Here is a 21,931-nt window from a genome sequence, read left to right as displayed (position 1 = left end):
ACTCAAACAGTAAATGCCACTAAAAATAAATGGCATAATGGCAACCAAATAACAAAACAGTGTCGCTAATCAGAATGCATGATCCAAGGACGGTGCGAGCCAATCAGATTTCAGAGATCAACTTGGGGTCAGGGTATCAATTTACATTTGGAACTGAAGGTGAAATATGATATGTTCCTCGATAAGCCTCCTGTCAACTGTGGGCGAGAACCTCATCCCGCACGTCTTGCATCTCCCAGTCCTAATTTGCATATTCATGTCTTGTCTGAAAGCCTTGCGCTCTGGATAGAAGGCTGAGACTCCAGATGTGAACTTTGGCTTGGGGTAGACATGAGCTGCGAACGTGTGACGTCTTGGGAAACGTGATTCAGTCCCCACGGTGGCGGTTTGGGGTTTGATGGACACACCCACGTCCCTGCTTGTGACGTCACCTCCCCAAGCTACTCGCTTACGATTGGACTTCAGAGCACTGACTTGACGTCGTAGTTTCAGCACCTCCTGGCGGGCGGCTTTTGCCAGTCTTCTCTCCTCCTGGAAACAACATCGTGTATTTATTACGGGGCCTGAACGAATATATAATGACAGAGTAGTATGGGAAAGGCTATCTAGGAATAAGTGAGTGAATTTGGTTTAACGCAGCTTTGAACAATATATCAGTTGTGTTAGCATTTCAGTTGGATGCGGGATGAACGTTCCAGGAGATCTTAGATCTTAGACGCGTAACACTTTGGTGGTAACACCACGAACATGGGAATGGTCCTGACAACAAACATTAGGGCGAACATGGGATTGGAACTCACGATCGTGGGTTTCTGGCACACCTAAGGGATGCAACTCTGCACAGCGAGTTCTTGCGCCTTATACGACTAAGCCACGCGAGAAATATGGAACGCATGTGTAGCGTGATATTTCGTAGGTGCCTCGAAGATAAAATTTAAATGCAATAATGATGCTAAAACGAACCTACACAGTGAATAAGCGCATTGTTATAAAAGTATTGAAGTCCTCAGTTTGGCACCTGATTGAAACAATCCAACATCCATGATAAACATTGTATGATAACTAAAGGTTTTTAGCCTTACATTAATTGTGAAGGTGATTCACTGCCTGATAACGTACCCTGACGTTCTTCCTCAGTTCCTTGACAGTGTCCTGGACCATGAGGAGCTGGACCTGCTTCCCTGACACATTGTCCTGCAGAGCCTTCAGGTCCTCCTCCTTGCGAGCTACTGCCCTCTTCAGACGATCTACAATTCAGAAGGTAAAATAAAATGTCAAAGCTATCATGATATCGCCATAGTCTTCCCTTCCTCCGTGTCAAAAGGAAACCGACATATTTGTAGTAACCTACATTTAAAAAGCCCCCATTAAAATAATGCCAACAGATCAGATCATGTAAGGCCAGCATGCCCAGTCCTCTACCCCCAAGACCCGTTGTGAGTGAAGGTCGCCATACGCCTGGCATATATATATATATATATATATATAACAAGGCCTTCCAGGAAAGACAAGAAACGAAATTACATAGCGTACATTTCAAGTTCTTGAAGCCCCTTCTCGGTGTTCCTACCATGGTGTCTGCATCAAAATATATACATCTTTGCATCCATAGATAGCCAGAGACGATGTGAAAGGATTCCTCAATATATACCAGTGTAAACTGTTTACCATTTCTACTTCAAACGGTCTTCAGGCATCCATGGGTTTTGGCCTTAATTGCATGAACTGCTCATGTTCGCTTACCGATTTTCTTTGAATTCTTTAGGCTCCATCCGTCCTGCTCTTCGTCCTCAAAGTGGAATGTTGTATCTATGGTAACGACACATACTGTAACACTCCATCAAAAAAACAACTGAAAGTTCTTGTCAGATACACCTATATGCCGATACACGTGATGAATACAGTACGTGTAACATGAATGTGAACGGTGCGTGCGTTTAGTGCATGTTGTGATGTTTGCTGCGCGTGTGTTCAGTACACAAAGTGATATTTTGCTGCACGTGCGTTCAGTACACAGAGTGACAGTTTACATACAATACGTACGTTCAGAAAGTGCCATTTTGCTTCACGTGTGTTCAGAAAGTGATATTTTGCTACACCTGCGTTCAGAAAGTGATATTTTGCTGCACCTGCGTTCAGAAAGTGATATTTTGCTGCACGTGTGTTCAGAAAGTGATATTTTGCTGCACGCGTGTTCAGAAAGTGATATTTTGTTGCACGCGTGTTCAGAAGGTGATATTTTGCTGCACGTGTGTTCAGAAAGTGATATTTGCTGTACTTCCGTTCAGAACGTGATGTTTTGCTGTACTTCCGTTCAGAAAGTGATATTTTGCTGTACTTCCGTTCAGAAAGTGATATTTTGCTGCACCTGCGTTCAGAAAGTGATATTTTGCTGCACGTGTGTTCAGGAAGTGATATTTTGCTGCACGCGTGTTCAGAAAGTGCTATTTTCCTACACCTGCGTTCAGAAAGTGCTATTTGCTGTACTTCCGTTCAGAAAGTGATATTTTGCTGTACTTCCGTTCAGAAAGTGATATTTTGCTACACGTGTGTTCAGAAAGTGATATTTTGCTGCACGTGTGTTCAGAAAGTGCTATTTTCCTACACCAGCGTTCAGAAAGTGATATTTTGCTGCACGCGTGTTGAGAAAGTGCTATTTTGCTTCACATGTGTTCAGAAAGTGCTATTTGCTGTACTTCCGTTCAGAAAGTGATATTTTGCTGTACTTCCGTTCAGAAAGTGATATTTTGCTGCACGTGTGTTCAGAAAGAGATATTTTGCTGTACTTCCGTTCAGAAAGTGATATTTTGCTGCACGTGTGTTCAGAAAGTGATATTTTGCTGCACGTGTGTTCAGAAAGTGATATTTCGCTGCACGCGTGTTCAGAAAGTGCTATTTTCCTACACCTGCGTTCAGAAAGTGATATTTTGCTGCACGCGTGTTGAGAAAGTGCTATTTTGCTTCACGTGTGTTCAGAAAGTGCTATTTGCTGTACTTCCGTTCAGAAAGTGATATTTTGCTGTACTTCCGTTCAGAAAGTGATATTTTGCTGCACGTGTGTTCAGAAAGTGATATTTTGCTGCACGTGTGTTCAGAAAGTGATATTTTGCTGCACGTGTGTTCAGAAAGTGATATTTTGCTGCACCTGCGTTCAGAAAGTGCTATTTTCCTACACCTGCGTTCAGAAAGTCATATTTTGCAAGACCTGCGTTCAGAATTTTGCAGCACGTGTGTTCAGTACAAAAAGTGATATATGATTTCCCTGAGTAACATAGAAGGCTGCTGTATGCATTATGATAGGGTAGGATACTTACTCTGTGGCGGATCAACGCATTCTGTGGCCTCATCTCTAACGACCTTCACCTCAGTCTGTTGACCTTTCTCGGATGCATTCTGAGAAAATAAGATACCAAGATTCTTGCTAAGCAATTGCCTTGACACCATCATTATATCTGTGCTCCGACTGAGTGAGTGGACCTAATCGCCGTCTTAAATAGTATTGAAGTAACACCAGGCAGTATCAGCTAAATGTGGGAGGCCCCGATTATGTGTCTTGGTTTGTCAGCACTCTCGTTCTCTCGGTTTTCATGAAAGTGGTAAACGTCTAAGACCTGCATCACCTATTGGCCACCTTTACACGGTCATGGGCGGCGCCCTAATCTATTTGGCTACCTCTACACAGCGATTAGCGGCGCCCTAATCTATCTGGACACCACTACACAGCGATTGGCGGCGCCCTAATCTATCTGGACCCCTCTACACAGCGATTGGCGGCGCCCTAATCTAGGTGGACACCTCAACACAGCGTTTGGCGGCGCCCTAATCAATCTGGACACCTGTACGCAGACTATTTGGCTATCACTGCATCACTTCGGGCTTTCCTTCAACATAAAGCTGACACGCCGTGATAGAACTGGAATAGTGTTCAAAGCGGCGTTGAACCCAAATAATCCACTACTGTGGGAGTCGATGTAGGGAGTGACGCAGGTCACGCCAAGAATCCTAATCAGGGCCCATTTAGGGATTCGAAACCATAAACAGCTGATCATGATATGAGTCAGGGGTACAGCTCTACACAGCGACTGGTGGCGCCATAGACAATCGAGCCGTCTCTACACAGGATATTTGACCCCATCTACACAGCGATGGGCGGGACCCTAGTCCAATGACCCACATGTGCCCCTGTAAAAACACATACACTAACTCACTGCGGTTTTGTCTGAAAAACGCAATCGTAACGGGACCATATTGTCTTTCACAAATGACATTAGCGTTAAGACGATCGTAACTATCTTAGAAGCGTTAAGACCCCTTTTGTTGGGTGGAACCCTGGGGTATTATTCCTACCTGGGGTGCCGAGGTCGATGTAACTTGACCTTTCTCTAGCTGATGTTTCTCGGCCAGGGTAACCGCCAGTGCCTGGTCGAGGAGTGCGTTCGTTTCGTTTGCCTTCTGAACATATCTCACCATGCCCATGACATTGGACAACGAACTCATGAGGATTGGGCTGGGGAGGTCCTTCGCGCTGCTCTTTGTTGCATCCTTTCAACAACAAAAAACGGGGGCATTTTTGAGCGGATTTTGGAAATATTCAGTATGCCAACGGTGGATCAGTTTTTATCGAGTGAGAGAATGCAAGTTGATTTACGCCTCAATCAGCAATATCATAACTACATTTCGTGAGTCTGTAAATGATCGAATCTGGACCAGAAAAACTGATGATTGAAAGCATGAGCACCCGCCAAATATATCGATGTCCTGAGTATGACGATACACAATGAGTCAGGACTCCTCATTAAGCGACCTTAATGCTACGACTGCCGCATTCCAAAAGCTTTGATAAGGATAAGATAAAAAGACACCTGGCTGAAACAGTCCAGGTCAAACATTGTGATCCTAATTTTGGCCTTATTCTGCCCCGAAATCCAAAATGACAGAACCCGTGACACAATCCGGGCAGGCATGTAGGTTCCCAGTGACTAAATGGATCGGGTGGGTCACTGACTTAGATTGTTGCATGAAGTCACTAAATGGGTGGGGTTGTCAGGCTCGCTGACTTGGTTTATTACATGTCATCGCACCCAGATGTCTTCGATCGATGCTCATTATGTCAATCACAGAATTGTCTGGTTCAAGCTCAATTATTTACAGGCCGCCGTCATACAGCTGGAATTCATATGACAAAACAAATTACAAAAAACAAAAAGTATTCCGGGTTAGAGTAACTTTAACATAGACTTACGACGAATTACAGTGATCGCGAGGGGATTCCGGCTTAGAGTAGGTCACCAGAAATCAGCGAGGTCTGGTCAGGACTTTGTTGCCATCGTACCCAGACGGTTAGAGGTTGTACATAATATCAATCATTGGTTTTCCCGGATCAGGTTCCATATTTCACAAACCGCCGTCATATAGCTCGAATACTTCTGAGTGCGGCGTTAAACAATAAACAAACAGACCGAGAAGGTAACTTGCCTCACCTTTTCATCCAGGCTCTTCTGGAGAGTCTCCACCTCTTCCTTGAGTTTCTGCACGTTCTCCTCTGCTGCCAGGAACCGCTGGTGGTAGTGACTCAGGACTCCCTGACTGACGACACATCCGGTGCAGTCAGGTGCGCAGCCGAGAGGTCGTGGCGGGGCAGCGGTGAAGCCTGGGATGAGACTGATGAGGCCGTGGAGGATCTGTATGGCCTTCTGTATCTTCTCTTGTTTTTCCTGATTAAAACATAGCAACGTGTCATGTGCGAATTCCCTTTTCTACATAAGGGTGGTCAGTTAAACAATGTTCTCATTTCCATCGTTAATGCTGTCTGTGTCAGATTGTGCCCTAATATTAACAGAGATTGCATTGATATGATAAAACTACCATAGTCATTAACGAGTGTGGATTGTCACAGTACTTTCTTCAGCTCAACAAGAGTTTACCGTGGCTGGGATACTCTGGATGGACAAACTTACAACGGATACTGATACGGACAATCATACACATGTCCCACATAGACATTAATTGAATTGAATTTATATTTAATTTAAGTCAATATAAAATTAAATTAAGAATTTGTATAGAATTTGATCTAGTCCAAAACTCTCTTGAAGAGACAGGTTTTGAGTGTCTTATCAAAGTTTGCTAGGTTTTCTGTCTCTCTGATTTCTTGTGGCAGAGTTTTCCATAGCAATGGGCCAGCATGTTGACATGACCTTTAACCATAGGTTTTGAAAGTGACTTTGGCAACACTTGCAGATTGATCTTGTGTAAGATTTATCTGGATTGGGATCGTAATCTCATTTTTAGACTCTCTATTTGGGAGAAGTCATTGACAGATACTCACTTTCACTGAAAGTGTTCTGTTTATAAAAGCGAAGATTCCTGTGAATGGTATGTCCACAGTTATCAATGACCATCAGAGATTGTCGAGACACACGTATACCCAACCCAAACCATCACCACACCCCCAAACCACCCCCCCACCCCCCCACCCCCCCCCCACCCCCCCCACCCCCCCCCACCCCCCCCCCCCCCCACCCCATCCCCACCCCCCACCCCATCAGAAAAAGGGAACACTTCGACCCTGATCGGCCCATGCAAAAACATACTAGTATATAACATATTATATATCCTTTGCTTATGTTAAAGTAAATGTTACAACAGTCGAGTCACTATGGTCGCTTTCTGAAAAGGGGCATCTGACATTAACAGTTACGTTGTTATGACCTCTGGAGCATGTTCACCTACCCTCTTCTTCTTCTCTGCGTTAAATACTGCGATGGCACTTTTGCCTTCGTCAACACTGTACAGCGGCACGACTTTAGCAGAGGCATCCTTGCTGGAAAACAGATTAGGCGGGCAGCCAATAATTTCAAGTTCGGACCTTGACTTAGTGGAATCTAGGGGCACATCTGAAAACGTTAGGTCATCATCGGACAGCAATGGTATACATTCTTCTTCCGGGATGACGGAAGACTCCTTGTCCTGAAGAGCCTGTGGAACAAGTTCCTTATACAGCTTCTCGATAGCCCCCTCTACTAGGGGATACTCAGGCACTGCTGTCTTAGGAAGAGTAATCTCCTTGTCTTGATTTGATGCCTTTAGCTCATCATTCTCGAAGAAAAGGGACATCGCCTCCTCGTCAACATCTTCGTCGAAAAATATGGAATAAGATCGTCGATCATTGACGTCAGCTATGGGCTGGTAAGTTTTGGGGGATCCAGAGAAATCTTTCAAAGGAAGCGGCACGTAAGGTACCAATGACCGATCATCAACGGGTTCGTACTCCTTCACAATGGTGTTTTCAGGGAGGAGTTCTAGTTCTTCAAACCAGCTCTTCCCTGTGAAGTCTCCGGACAAGGTGTTGCTGTCCCAGGCGCTCTTCACAGGCGTATCCACATCCTCTAGGTTGGAAGGGGAGCTGTGTCCTGAGTCCGACTCACTCAGTAAGCTTATGGTGTCCAAGTCTGACAAAAAAAGGAAGCTTACATTAATAACTGACTGTAATATACATGAGTGGGCACTGTAAGAAGTGAATAAAGCACCATGTATGGCATGGCATTACATTAAAGGCCTGGGTGCCAAAGCCTGTTAGCGCTACGACCTCCTAAACCACGTCGTAAACCATGTCATAACTTTTAAGGCCGTTTCACAAACGATGCCGATCCGTCATCAGCCGATCAAATTGACAGGTGCCCTTTCACTTCCGGGTCCCGTTGCTATGTTAAATACGATGTCGTAAGGTCTCGCGACATCATAGTGTAAGATTGACTTCACGACGCCGTTAAGATGCTTTCGTGAGACGGTCGTAAGGAGAATGATCCTGAAGAGGGTCGTAAACCGTGTCGTAGCGCATAGGCGGTCGTAGCGCTAGGAGGTTTTGGTGAAACGGCACCCTGGTGCCGCACCGTATTACGCTGTACAGACGAGTAGTGAGTCAATGTCGGATCCATGGGTCCAAAGTACCAAACATCAAAGACCTTCCAACATTAGATGACATACCGAGATAATATCAGAGGCTATGAAAGCGGATAAAAAAACATTCACATTTCCGCTGCTATCTGTACATTTCTAGGTCATTTCATAAAATGAGTTTCTATTTAATGCTGCGTAGCAGTTATTCCGCCTGTGTGCAGGTTATTGTAACTTTTTGCATTGAGGATAATCCAGTGGTTCTTGAAAACATAATAGTTACTATTGTGTACCACGTGTTCAAGAGAAATGTTTGTGCCTCTTTGCCGTACAACGATTGGCTGATCGAGGGTTCGAATCTCAGATTAGCCCTGATTATGATCCTTGGTTTGTGAGCACCATACCAGTGCGTCTGGGTTCTAGCCAAGTGGTAAACATCTACAACCTTCACAATGTCCGGCGCTCCTGACACTTGAGACACACACTCCAGTATAATATAATACTGACTGTTCAAATAGGCGTTTAACTCAGCCAGAGAGTAATTCATGCTGATTTCTAATCATCTTAACACCATTTCATTACCTTAGTGTTATATGGATGTGTAATTAATTGTTATAAAATGAGTGTAGCTTACATAAACTGTATAACCGAGAAGATCAATGTATTGAATTTCGAAAATGATTAGTTGTCACTAATGTATTTAATGTAAACAGTGGTTTAGAAGTTATTATATTTAGATGCTCGATTTTTCTGTAAACTTCAGGAATTGTATTGATGTCAAGCGTTGTAGAAATGTGTGGAATATTCTGTGAAGTTCTAGTGACATTCTAGTGACACTAGAATGGTCAAGCACTATGTTGAAAGTGCTAGAAACTGGTAGGACTATATAAGTGGAGCGGCCGCGTCCCTGTCTCAGCTCACATTTCAGCTCTAGTTACAACAAGACCAGCTTTAGCGTGAAGATCACTTATCACACCGGATTCCCAGCCTGGGCTGCGGAAAGGTGAATATTATTATCACCGACCCTTTTGCTATCACCACTGCCATCATATTTTGTATTCGACACTGCCATTGAATATTGCACTTCCACTCTATTGCATACTTTCGTTCTCTTTGTTGGTTGTTTAACGCCGCAATAGTCCAGCTATATGACGTCGGTCTGTAAATAATCGAGTCTGGACCAGACAATCCAGTGATTGATATCATAAGAATCGATCCACGCAATTGGGATCAATGACATGTATCAACCAAGTCAGCGAGCCTGACCACCCGATATTTCCATTGAAAATTGTAATTGTTGTGCAGGAATGTGTATTGATTTTTAAACCACGTTAAGTGTGTATTACAGGTGTTGATTGTACCATTCGTTGGTTATTTGTTGGTTTCACACTAAGTTCTTTTCTGGGTTAACATAGTGTTTCAATTTAGGAATCGACACGTGACAATACGAAATGAACTTGCCTACAAAGTTGTTTGTTGCTGAAGGATTCAACCACTGACACGGATGACGCTTCAGGTAGGGGGCGCTCGAGGAGGTCAAAGTTGAGATCCGGTTCTTCGGGTTCCCCGATACGGAATGAACAACTGACGCCTACGACGTCTCCAGTGGAAGTGACGTAGAGGAGTTGGAATTTGTCTTCATTTTGGTAACCTGACTGAAACAAATCCGTGGAATATGAAGAACCTTTAGGTGGCGACATAATCTTGAATCCCCTAGCTGCGGCTACTGTATATCTTCATCAGATCAAAACAATGTATTTGAAGCGTTTGATTAATGAAGAGATTGTTTCATAGAAAATATTAAACAAAATTTATTATAGCAAGTCAGAAATGTAGAAGTGTGCTGTAAATTCTACAGCACACATTGCCAGATTTTTCTAAGGAGACGATTCGTACACCCGTGTTGTGACATATAGAAAATCCGAAAGAAAACGATGTACGGTTGACATGATACGGTAATTGCAGCTATGAATCCACAAGATCCGAGCGACTGCCAAATCCGCTACATGGCTGAATTTGTGTCGTTGCTACCTAGCATACTGAGGGGCGGTCGGGTAGCCTAGTGGTTGAAGCGTTCGCTCGTCAAGTCGAAGACCCGGGTTCGATTCCAGACATGGGTACAATGTGTGAAGCCTATTTCTGGTGTCCCCCGCCGTGATATTGCTGGAATATTGCTTAACGCGGCCCAAAACCATACTCACTCTCACTCACTCACCTAGCATACCGACTCACCAGATATGAGTGGGCGGATTTCAACAACACAAAGTCGGCTGTAAGGGTAAAATGGTACACCAATGCAGCCAGGGGACTCGGAAATGAAATACTGTTGAAAGCGTCGTTGATCCAAACTCACTCACTAACTCACGCACTCACTTACCCAGGTGGACTGGGGTACAACAACCCTGCGTCTTCTCGGTGCATGTGCACTGACACCTTTTATCGGTGCCCATTGGTAATTGATGTAGGAGTTGGTTGATGCCCAGCCAGGCCGGAACAGCCCCACCCAGTCGTACGACGATGCTACGACGGCTTCCCCTAGCAGATAGGAGACGCGTAGGTCACTGGTAGGGGAGTAGTACTTCTTTATGCGGTCGAACAATACTAGTTCGTTGTCGAGACTGATGTCCTCGATTTCGTTGTCACTAAGACTCAGCAAAGTGTCCATGTCCCTGAAAAAAACTGTTGCAAGGTGACAGGGTAGTTACAGGGTTGTATTCAGGGGCTTTGTAGTTAAGAAGGTGTCTAAATAGGAACCACAAAGCGCTTTGTATCAACGACACGTCACGGCTGAGAGTGGTACACTGAGGGGCAAAAGAAACTATACCTCTAGGTTGATTTTATCATATTTTTGATTTTCAGTTTAAAATATTAGCGGTATTACATTAAAAAGAATTAACTGTACTCAAAGAATATTTCGAGATGGTTTGATTTTCAATTGAAAATATCTTAACTGTGCGATATTATGTATAAAAAATGAACTGTAATGACGCTTAGTCAGCATTCAAAGCATACTTTTACATGGTTTTATTTTTTAGATTATAATTTGATTTAAAACTTTTAAAAATTGACAAGAAAATCTCTTTGCATAATACACAACAGCGATGGGTATCTTAGACATCTTATCTTTAAAAGTCAATACATTTGCTTTTTTCGGCACAAATTTACAACAAATCAAACATGGTTTGGGTCATATGGTTGCAAATCCATTTCTGACCCAAGTCTTCATCGAACCATTTTATTTTTACACAAAATTGCCAAGCCAGATTACTTTTTACAAGCGGTTGCAGGAATGAGTGATGATAGAAAAGACATAATATTAAATTCAACAACAGTTCTTTCAATTTTCTTTTACATGAAAAACAAACTCGGTATACTTTTTCTCGGAAAATGAAATCAATTATACTCGTATTATGGCATGTCTTGTAACGAAATAGTTATTTGACTACCTGTTACAATGCTTTCTCTGCTGCTTTAGATCATATGCTATGGCTAGAAACATACAGTGTTCCTATAGCTACTTTCAAGAAGGAATGTGTGGTACAAATAAGACATATAACAAAGTAAGATCGATCTGGTGTGTAGATATTTCCAAAAGTGACATGGCAGTCCCGGATATTTTTTAAAACGAAGACGGATAGTGCTTACGTTGTGTCTAGGTGTATATATTATTAATATGCCAGTCATCTCATCGCCTTGATGTTTCTAATATAGGATTAAGAAATATGTGTTTATTTTTGCACACACAAGTAGAAACAAAGCGTGAAAAAGTCAATGAACGGTAGACTAGGTCCATATTTTCATTATTTCCTCCGGGGCTGTGACGAGAAAGTACGGCTTATATTTGAGTTTAGTAATTCAAATGGAATTTAAACGTGATGGGAAGAAATCATAAGTTGTGGTTGGTCCTAGACTTATTTGGGTTATTATTACACGCCCATATAGAGGTCGGCGAGATAAATATACTGTACCGGTCAATCCCCTTGATAACTACCCTTGGTATCCAATATATTAAAGAATGGTATAAAAAGACATAGACACAACTTTTGTAGATATGCATGCCCATCTTAAATACAAAACTAATCGATAAATTGCAAAATAATAATATAACCAGTGTTATAAATATAGGGTACGGCAAAATATTCTACCCGAGGACGTTTCTTCATTGTATGTATATTCATCAAGATGGCGCGAAAATGTTTCAGAATAAATCGTCTGAACGGTTTGTGCATAAATTGCTTTAAGAGCACACGAAGACCTCAGAAACCTTCCATGTCGTCAGGTGGCGGGCAAACACATAGAGGATATTTTTTACATCCCAATATCAGCACATTGTACTCAATAATTGGATGATTTGGCGGAGCCAAAAATCTTACCTTCCTTGCAAGGTTCGTTGTCCTGGTATTATGACGTCACAGAGTGAAAGGTCAACGGGGTTCGACAGTGCTGACGTCATACAGTCGCGATCCTATGTGGAACCGAGGCTCTGGCGCAGTGATGACTTAGCATTACGCAAGGTAGACAGCAATGAGCACTGGGTTGGAGAGTGTCCTCGATCACCTCGTAACACACAATGATCTCAGCACTAGGACCATGGAGTTGGTTGGTTGGTTGGTTGGTTGTTCAACGCCGCACTCAGCAATAGTCCAGCTATATGACGGCGGTCTGTAAATAATCGAGTCTGGACCAGACCATCCAGTGATAGATATCATGAGCATCGATCCACGCAATTGGGATCGATGACATGCATCAACCAAGTCAGTGAGCCAGACCACCCGATCAAGTACGACAAGCATAGTCACCTTTTACGGCAAGCATGGGTTCTACCCCGTTAGAGTGAGTGAGTGAGTGAGTGAGGTTTTACGCCGGTTTTAGCAATATTCCAGCAATATCACGGCGGGGGACACCAGAAATGGGCTTCACACATTGTACCCATGTCGGGAATCGAACCCGGGTCTTCGGCTTGACGAGCTAACGCTTTAACCACTAGGCTACCCGACCGCCCCTACCCCGTTAGAGCGTTCGCTCGTCGAATCCCGACATGGGTACAATGTGTGAAGCCCATTTCTGGTGTCCACCGCCGTGATATTGCTGGAGTAATGCTAAAAGCGGCGTAAAACCAAACTCACTCACTCACGGGTCGGGGCCATAGAGACCAAGTCTGCATACATAACGTACACTCTCTTGACTCGTGATCGGGAGTTGAAAGTAAACTTTTACTTTATCATTATTTTCGTTTATGATTTTTTCAAAGTCTACCAGTATCCAAGTTTTGTGAAATTAATCAAATTTAGCGTTATATTTCTCTGAGTGTTTTGATTTCAACGTTTAATTTGAACCTAAGTGTGCTTTCTTTCGTAAACCATCAACGACCAAAATAAACTAAATATCAATAGAGAACATACCCATGCGCGTACTTTTTTATTTCATTTATTTACAAAAGACATTCACCCATATTTCCATCCATATATGTAAATGTGCACACAGGAAAGACATCCCATGTCCTCATCAATCACTGGATTGTTTGGTCCAGACTCAATTATTTACACAGACCGCCGTCATATAGCTGGAATATTGCTGAGTGCGGCGTTAAACAACATTCAAACAAACAAACAAATATAATACCTCACTGACATGGGTTCAAATTTTAACCAAAAAGACGATATATAACTATTCCAAATGAGACTTCTGTATTTTCACAGTAAGATATACAAAATAGACTTCCTTAGGCTAAAACAGGGAAATGTATCGGACATCGGCGTGTGAGTCATTTCGTATTGCCAATATTGAAAAATAAATTGATCTCGTCATGTGGAGCAGACTCTTATTATTTATGTTTGACAACTGACATTGTATTAAAGAACCAAGATCAGTGTGTGCCCAGTTGTGTTTATTGGTAATTTTGTTCGGGGGGGGGGGGGGGGGGGGGGAATCTTCTCTCATCACTTTTGTTTTCAATATTAAAAAAAACATAAAATAAAATGCTACCGCCTTCCTTTCAAATACTTTTAAGAGAAATGTGCTGAGAAATATTGAAATTCCTTTATGCAGCCAAAATACGTTTGAAATGCATTTTTCGCTGTACGTATGCCCAGTGTAGATAGAAACACACTCCCTGAACCTACATTGATGGGGAAACGTGACAAACTCGAGGATTGGTCAGAATGAAATCCGAGTGTGATGACGTCAATGGGTGAGCAGATCATTACGTTTTCTTGCTTTTATTTCTTGCTTTACATATATTCTTCGAATTAGCCTGGTTGGTGTGTGAGGAAAAGCGAAAATAGACCCTCCACATTTATTTCCTAGGACGTTCTTATAAATATATTGACAATTTGGCAGTCGTCTAACGGTTGGTGTGCTTTTTTGTTTATTTAATATGTTAGTTCGTAATCGGCGGTACAAACAATTGTTCTTTTCAAATTTTGGGGGTTGGGTGTTCTTGTTTAGTCAGAAACCAAAGCTTGACGAAAGAGACAACTAACGGATCGGGAAGTCATCGGTTAATGCATGTGTTCGTATCCCAACTGTGTACATCGATGATCAAGCTGTCAATCGCTGAATGGTCTGGCCAAGACTCGTTTATTTACAGTCCGACATCACATTGCTGGAATATTGCCGAGGGCGGAATAAACAACAAACAAATGTTTGAGGTCGGTTCGGTCTGTTAAGTCGTTTTTCCTTCTTATAAACATGTTAGCCAATGAAATAAATATACAGCTGCTAGCTGATAAAACAACACGATCCCATTAAATCTGGACTGACAAAGGGACATAGCTCTGCAGATAAATATGCAGCTACTTTGACTGCCATGGTCGCTTGAGTTGTGAATGCGCGAGTCGTCTTTTTATAGCAGCAAAATCATTTAGCAGTAATATATACGTGGTACACAAAGTATGGGTGCCACAAACTGTTGGCGTACGGGTGGCCCTGTCGTCTAAGGCGCTGCAATTCACTGTGCAGAATTTGGGGTTCGAATCCCGGTTCGACCAGATATTGTTTCTAGGTTTGTCAGCACCACACCCATGCTCCTGGGTTTCACCAAAGATGTACACGTCTGAGGCCTGCATCACTTCAGGTTTTCCTCCCACATAGAGCTGACACTTTACAGGTCCCTGCGACATAGCTGCTATATTGTTTAATGTGTAAGACTGAATCCACTTACTCACATATGTGAAACGTTAACAAAAAACTAAAAGATTAATTAATTTAGTTTATTCATTGTCATACATATATGTAACACATTTCATTTCTTCCTTCAAAATGTTTCAGAATAACAGCCAGCACTTACAGAGTTGACTGATCATACATTAAATCAACCTAATGCTCTTCGAGTTTACAAATATTTTCCCAGTGTGGAAGCAATACAATTTGTTTTTATATTCTAAACATATTCTGGGTTGACCTGAACAAGTACATTTCATATTCATATACCTTATAACTTCAATCTCAGTTGTACAAAAAGCTGACGACACAAACACATCCATAGACACATTCCATGACCCAACATTGTACATGTTCATGCGAACATTGGAGATAAAGAAAATCCCCTGCACTAAAGAGGATGGAAAGAGAAATGTCGGTGAGGGACTGTTAGTATGCTTTCAAAACAACCACTAGCTTATCCCGTCAGTGAGCAATGGTCCGATGTCACATATGTCAATGATGTAATTGTCACAAGGGGTGGATGTCAGCGAGACCTGAAGCTTGAGTGTGTGTCTAGGCATCGGCCTATGACTTGGCTGCAGTGCTTGCTTGTTGCTGAGCTGCTATCTGGGCCTGCACCTTCAGTTGGATCACTTCCAACACAGCTGCAACAGATCAACCCAGGATTAATTACAGACTAACATTACATGTTTCAGGGTGTTATTTCAGGGGTATTTGACCCCCAGGAAATTGTATTTGGACCAGAAGTGTAACGATACGATGAGGTCGCAATATGATACATATCCATACCCATGTACTATGGTTGCAATATGACTCATATCCTGTCTCTCTCGCCTTGCATTTAGATTCTTATTTCTGATTGATTATTTATTTCCCTGTATACCCCACTGACAGCTCAGGTACATCTTTCATATATACCCCATTTGGAAACACTGACTTCTTAGACCAGGCTTTTTTCTTTTTAGGATTACGTATTTTTCAGCCCTAAGTCCAGGGTTGGAGGAGGAATAACAATTTTTTTTTAAAAAGCCACATGCATTTTTTTTAATGCAGAATGCCTCTGGCATACTTTATGAACATATTCTGTGCTAAAAAGATCGTCATTTGTGATGATAAAGCCCCTTTTTACAATAAAAGTTCTACCACTTACAACACGGACAATTGTCAAGGGAGGCTATTCATGTTCGGCTTCGTGATCAACAAAGATTGATTATGTATCTCTTTACTAGTTTACCATGGCAAATTCATATGTTATTTATTAAAAGGTGATGATAACAAATAAAATAACTGACTCTGCGGCTATCGGCGAGGAAAAAAAAATGGAAATCTGATTTATTTATTGTTTACACTTTCTAAAAAATTAGAGTCGGCAGGTCCGTAATCCGAAAAATATAAAACGCCTGGCCTTACCAAAACAATTACAATGATATGATTATAGTATCTCAAAATGGAACACCCATCACATGTAGTTTAGCTAGCTTAACCGAGCACATCCAATTGTAATGCCGGGGTGATAACTTTTGATGTGTGTAAAAGGTATACATCAGATCTTTATTCAGTACAGTACAGGCCACAGGCCCTTTGTACAAAATGTATGGCATATTTATGGCAACAGTCACAATGATAAAATACGTGTTCTCTCTTCTTTACTGTGATACAGATATTTAGCGATATTAATAAAAAGGTGTTGCTTGCCACAACCTGATGAAAACAGTATCAACAAACAGACTATAATTCTGTGAGTTGTCAAACGGTCACTCGGTTTGGTGACATGGGTGGTGACTGGCCATGCTGAGTTAAGTTTAGCACAATTGTTTTGCCAATATACAGCCCTACCAGTTAACAACTTATTATCCCCTGCAACGTTTGGTGATGTTACAACAAACAAATAAATCCTCACCTTGTTTCATTCTATACTTTTCCTGCATAATGGGCTGGATTTTTTCAATTTGTTTTGTTAAGAACTCAACTTTCCTCTTGAAATAATCCTTGCCCTGGTCTATTGTCTGAAACAAATACAGGATTATAAGATGGCAGTTTAAGTAGATGTACAAAATAATTTTTTTTCACAGTGTAAAACACTATCTTGTTTTTCCAGGCTTCTGTGAGCTTTTGCAGATTCTAATCCAGAATCCCAATGTATTTTAAAGCGAGTTTGATCTTATGCCACTTTGAACAATGTTTCAGTGACGAAGGTCATAAACACAGTTTGTTGGTGAAACCCACAAGCACGACATGGCGCTGACAAACTTAGGATCATAATCAGGACCAATTTAGGATTCAAACCAACGATCAGCAGATCCTGGCTCCATTTTTGACATCACAGCACAACAATTAAGACTCATGGACATCCTGCCCCCCCCCCCCCCCCCCCTCCACCCCACACACAGACAGACAGACAGACAGACAGACAGACACACACACACATGCTTCAGAGGCAGACCCATCCCTGAAGGGGGTACCTACCATTTCTACATAGTAGCCTGTCCCAATATCGACCAGGACGTTCTGTACATCACTCAGCTCCCCCGGCACATACATCTAGCATAGGGTCAAGGAGAATACACTGAATCCTTGAATCTCACAAACAGTCCATTACTTCAAAAGCAAACTACATCAGTTATGCATATATGAAAACTCCTCAAGAACCTCAAGTACTTATCATGTTTATTATTCCTTGTGTTCAACTAAACAATCAACATCCGTGAGTAGAGAGCCGGAAGTTCTGGTAAGCATTTGCATATTGCACATGTGACCCAACATGTGATAACCGGTGAAGCTGAAATCAATTCCTGCTGTTTTTACAGTTGTATTAACAACTGTTGGAGACAGTGTGAATAAGTGATTGTGTAATAAAAACGCTGAATGTGAAGCAAATATAAGCCTAGTTAGTTACAACATAGTTAATTGGCGATTAAATTACTCACCATTGTCTCTTATATGTTATTACTTCAAAAATGAATTTTATTTTACTGGCACCAATTTGGTGTCGTACCGTGTAAACACAAAATGGCAACATGCGCTGGAGTTACACACGCGACCAATCATCGTAGAAAAAACAACGTAAGATAAACATATTTTTATTGCATATAGAAGGTTTGTGTGCGCACTTGTGATGTGCTTCATTCCAGGTCGCCTTATACACGGAGTATAGGATTTGGGGTTGATTTTGAAGGCGTGTACAGGGGGGTCGTCTTATACGTGGGGTCGCCTTATACACAGTGATATACGGTACTACACACACATGCAAAATTGTTGGATAGCCATAACTTATCAGACACAGTAATTACAGCATGATCAGTTAATGATCTGACATATGACACATTTGACTACGTGAATGTTTTTCAAAACTGAAATTATCATACAGGGCCCAGTTCCACAACGCAAACATAGCGCTAAGATGATCATAACTCCCATACTTTAACATAGATTTACGACAATCGTAGCCCTACGATTGCCTTGTGGAAAGGGGCCCTGGACTGCAATTGTTTCTCTGTTTTTACACCATGGGATGATAATGCAGTGAGCTCGCCACATCTTCATATGCACTTTAGATAGCAATTACTGATGTGGAACGCCATTCTAAACCTGGACAGTGCTGGTACAGGTCACAACATCAACAACATGAATGACAAGGATACAGAACTTGTGAGAGGCACTAAGATGTCTTTGTTGAGGTTGTCGGGTGTGGCCTTGTTCAGACATTCCTGCGACTCGACAAATTTCCCCTGTGCCAGCTTCAGTTGATTCATAGAATTGGTAAAAAAACTCTACCTCCTGCAAAAGACAAAAAAAAAAGTTCAACAAATGCTTAAGACTAGATGATAGGGTGCAGAGCGTGTGACGAAATGCAGCTAGCTTCAATCATGCGAATAAAGACAGATAAGTTGACATCTATTAACTGATGTATAATGAGAAAGGGTGAGAGAGATACATGCACCTTGGCAGTACACGTCATGCAGTGTTCCAAATAAGGTGTGTGACATTTGAGGTACACAAACCTTTTATCATGCACATTGTTATCATATCACAGAGCTACAGATAAGCTGCGTATTTGCGTAAAATACCCCCCCCCCCCCCCCCCAAACTATTCAAAACCCAATTACTTTCAATTAACTTGCGTACAGAAACGCATGCATAAAATGGAAAACTCAATTTTTGAAACAGCATGCATAAATACCCAATGAAGCATTTTCAACATGCGTACAACGGAGCTAATTTCCAAAACACAATTACGAGCTAATTTACTTTCCGTGTCAAGCCTATATTTAGAACTGTTATATACATCTGAAACATTATTTCATTTTTTTTGCTTACTCATTTCGGGGAAAAACCCAATAGAGTGATGAATAGATGAGTGAAAACAATATTGGTTACCCAATGAAAAATGTAATAACCCAATTAAAATAGAAACCCTAGAGTAAAAATCAATTGCTCAAAAAGTTATCTCGAGCTCTGATATCATAAATAACCATGATGATTGGCAGGACAAAATAATAATAAAATCGCAGACATTCATAATTAATACAAGTTTCAGATTAATACAAAAATGATGAAAGACGATTCTGTATTTCTAAGTAATCTCTTAACACTGTATAATGACTAAAATTCTTGTTTCTCGGTTGCTATGACAAACCACGGGGACTGCAAAGAAATTTGGTTGCCTGGGTTGGTTACCCGGTGTATATCATATTACATATTATTTGAGGTCCTTCATACCAAGCACTCTACATTAATTATCTGAACTGGTTATATAGGTAGAAATAAACCCCAAAATGATCGTTACTTCCTCGACTGAAGCTAAAACACTTGACATCTATTCACAAATTTACAAACTGACAAACATGCATATATAATTTCGTGACACTCAATTGATGACAATTACGCTCAATTCTGATCAGGACGATTCAAGTGGATTGTTTTGAGTTATATTATTCCAAACCTGATCTAGCTGTTGTGACAGTTGATTTAATTGTTGTATAGGAAGGGTCGTAAGATCGACAGTTTGTCCCGATTTGGCAGCCATGCTTCCTTGCTGGTAGGGAAATTTTGTTCTAAGGGAGGTAACTCTTGCGATTGTATTTTGTTACATACCACACACAACAATCAGCATGTTTTTGCTGCAAGTACTCGACGACAAAATCCATCTTCACTAATGAATCACAATTTATGACAGAGTGTTATTTACTTAAGACCTGAAGAAATACCATATTTGAAATCCATGTTGTCAAAACGTGGGTAGCTGAAAAGACTTATCTATTCGGGTGTATGTCCAGGTGTGCAATAGCACACAGACTGCTACAAGTGATCAATTTATTGTCTATAGTGGCATAAAGGCGAGGATGTATTATTAGAAATATTCTTACAGTATACATGTGCTAAATCTCGCCTATTGTTCAAATATTCACACAGATTGAGATCCTGGGTAGAATATATAGGTCTTCAACAACCTATTCTTGCCGTAAAAGGCGACTTTGCTTGCAAGAGGTGACTAACGGGATCGGGTGGCCAGGCTCGCTGCTTTGGTTGATGCATGTCATCTTATTTCAATTCCAATCGATGCTCATGATGTCAGCCATTGGGTTGTCTGGTCCAGATTCGATTATTTACTGGCCGCTGTCACATAGCTTGAATAGTAGGGCGTTAAACAACAAACAAACAAACATCACACAGATTGGTTTAAATACGTACTTGAAGACACACATAACTATAATTTGCAACACTTTGGTTGCGTCCTGTCTTTGGTCAAGGCCAGTGGTATACACAGGTCACACACAGCACCATATACAGTACATTACACACGAGGGTCACAAGCAGCAATGACGTGAATACCGTTTATTACTTTGTATGGGATATGCAGGGGGTGGAGTTCAACATACCTGTGCTGTGGGGTTAACATACTTGTGCTGGTGGGGTAAACATACCTGTGCTGTGGGGTTAAACATACCTGTGCTGTGGGGTTTAAAATACCTGTGCTGTGGGGTTCAACATACCTGTGCTGTGGGGTTAAACATACCTGTGCTGTGGGGTTTAACATACCTGTGCTGGTGGAGTTCAACATACCTGTGCTGTGGGGTTAACATACCTGTGCTGCTGGGGCTAACATACCTGTGCTGGTGGGGTTATCACACCTGTGCTGGTGGAGTTCAACATACCTGTGCTGTGGAGTTAACATACCTGTGCTGCTGGGGCTAACATACCTGTGCTGGTTGGGTTATCATACCTGTGCTGGTGGAGTTCAACATAACTGTGCTGCTGGGGTTAACATACCTGTGCTGGTGGGGTTATCATGCCTGTGCTGGTGGAGTTCAACATACCTGTGCTGGTGGGGCTAACATACCTGTGCTGGTGGGGTTATCATACCTGTGCTGGTTGGTTAACATACCTGTGCTGGTGGAGTTCAACATACCTGTGCTGCTGGGGCTAACATACCTGTGCTGGTTGGGTTATCATACCTGTGCTGGTGGAGTTCAACATACCTGTGCTGGTGGGGTTAACATACCTGTGCTGATGGGGTTATCATACCTGTGCTGGTGGAGTTCAACATACCTGTGCTGCTGGGGCTAACATACATGTGCTGGTGTGGTTATCATACCTGTGCTGGTGGAGTTCAACATACCTGTGCTGCTGGGGCTAACATACCTGTGCTGGTGGGGTTATCATACCTGTGCTGGTGGGGTTATCATACCTGTGCTGCTGGGGCTAACATACCTGTGCTGGTGGAGTTCAACATACCTATGCTGGTGGAGTTCAACATACCTGTGCTGGTTGGGTTCACATACCTGTGCTGGTGGGGTTATCATACCTGTGCTGGTGGAGTTCAACATACCTGTGCTGGTCGAGTTAACATACCTGTGCTGGTTGGGTTAAC

General features: G+C 42.0%; 2 protein-coding genes across 2 annotated transcripts; both read right to left on the bottom strand.

The window, feature by feature from the left end:
- Nucleotides 1-141: 141 nt before the first annotated feature.
- LOC139463715 (uncharacterized) lies at nucleotides 142-10,561 on the bottom strand. The gene is made up of 9 exons (XM_071244969.1): nucleotides 10,274-10,561; nucleotides 9,362-9,551; nucleotides 6,733-7,451; nucleotides 5,481-5,714; nucleotides 4,348-4,542; nucleotides 3,315-3,393; nucleotides 1,744-1,809; nucleotides 1,120-1,247; nucleotides 142-531 (listed from the first exon to the last, which is right to left on the bottom strand). Exons 1-9 carry the CDS (start codon nucleotides 10,559-10,561, stop codon nucleotides 142-144), a joined length of 2,289 nt encoding a protein of 762 aa, XP_071101070.1.
- Nucleotides 10,562-15,091: 4,530 nt separating this feature from the next.
- Nucleotides 15,092-20,106, bottom strand: LOC139464015 (prefoldin subunit 5-like). Its single transcript, XM_071245530.1, has 5 exons — nucleotides 20,003-20,106; nucleotides 18,702-18,830; nucleotides 17,527-17,601; nucleotides 16,961-17,066; nucleotides 15,092-15,704 (listed from the first exon to the last, which is right to left on the bottom strand). The coding sequence occupies exons 1-5, from the start codon at nucleotides 20,084-20,086 to the stop codon at nucleotides 15,625-15,627; spliced, it is 474 nt and encodes a 157-aa protein (XP_071101631.1). The 5' UTR covers nucleotides 20,087-20,106; the 3' UTR covers nucleotides 15,092-15,624.
- Between the last annotated feature and the right edge of the window lie 1,825 nt (nucleotides 20,107-21,931).

This window comes from Haliotis cracherodii, unplaced genomic scaffold, assembly GCF_022045235.1.
Source record: "Haliotis cracherodii isolate W230 unplaced genomic scaffold, xgHalCrac1.p SCAF_16, whole genome shotgun sequence".
Classification (NCBI taxonomy): Eukaryota; Metazoa; Mollusca; class Gastropoda; order Lepetellida; family Haliotidae; genus Haliotis; species Haliotis cracherodii.
The sequence above is the reverse complement of the archived record's forward strand: the minus strand, read 5'-3'. Positions and strand labels throughout refer to the sequence as shown.

Coding starts and splice junctions, on each gene's coding strand:
- LOC139463715 (XM_071244969.1), bottom strand. CDS start 10,561: ATGGACACTTTGCTGAGTCTTAGTGACAACGAAATCGAGGACATCAGT. Junction 4,543..5,480: donor AGAAGAGCCTGGATGAAAAG/GTGAGGCAAGTT, acceptor TGTTGTTGAAAG/GATGCAACAAAGAGCAGCGC. Junction 1,248..1,743: donor AAAGAATTCAAAGAAAATCG/GTAAGCGAACAT, acceptor TCTGAATTGTAG/ATCGTCTGAAGAGGGCAGTA.
- LOC139464015 (XM_071245530.1), bottom strand. CDS start 20,086: ATGGCTGCCAAATCGGGACAAACTGTCGATCTTACGACCCTTCCTATA. Junction 18,831..20,002: donor TGTCACAACAGCTAGATCAG/GTTTGGAATAAT, acceptor TGCAGGAGGTAG/AGTTTTTTTACCAATTCTAT. Junction 17,602..18,701: donor TAGTGCCTCTCACAAGTTCT/GTATCCTTGTCA, acceptor ACCCTATGCTAG/ATGTATGTGCCGGGGGAGCT.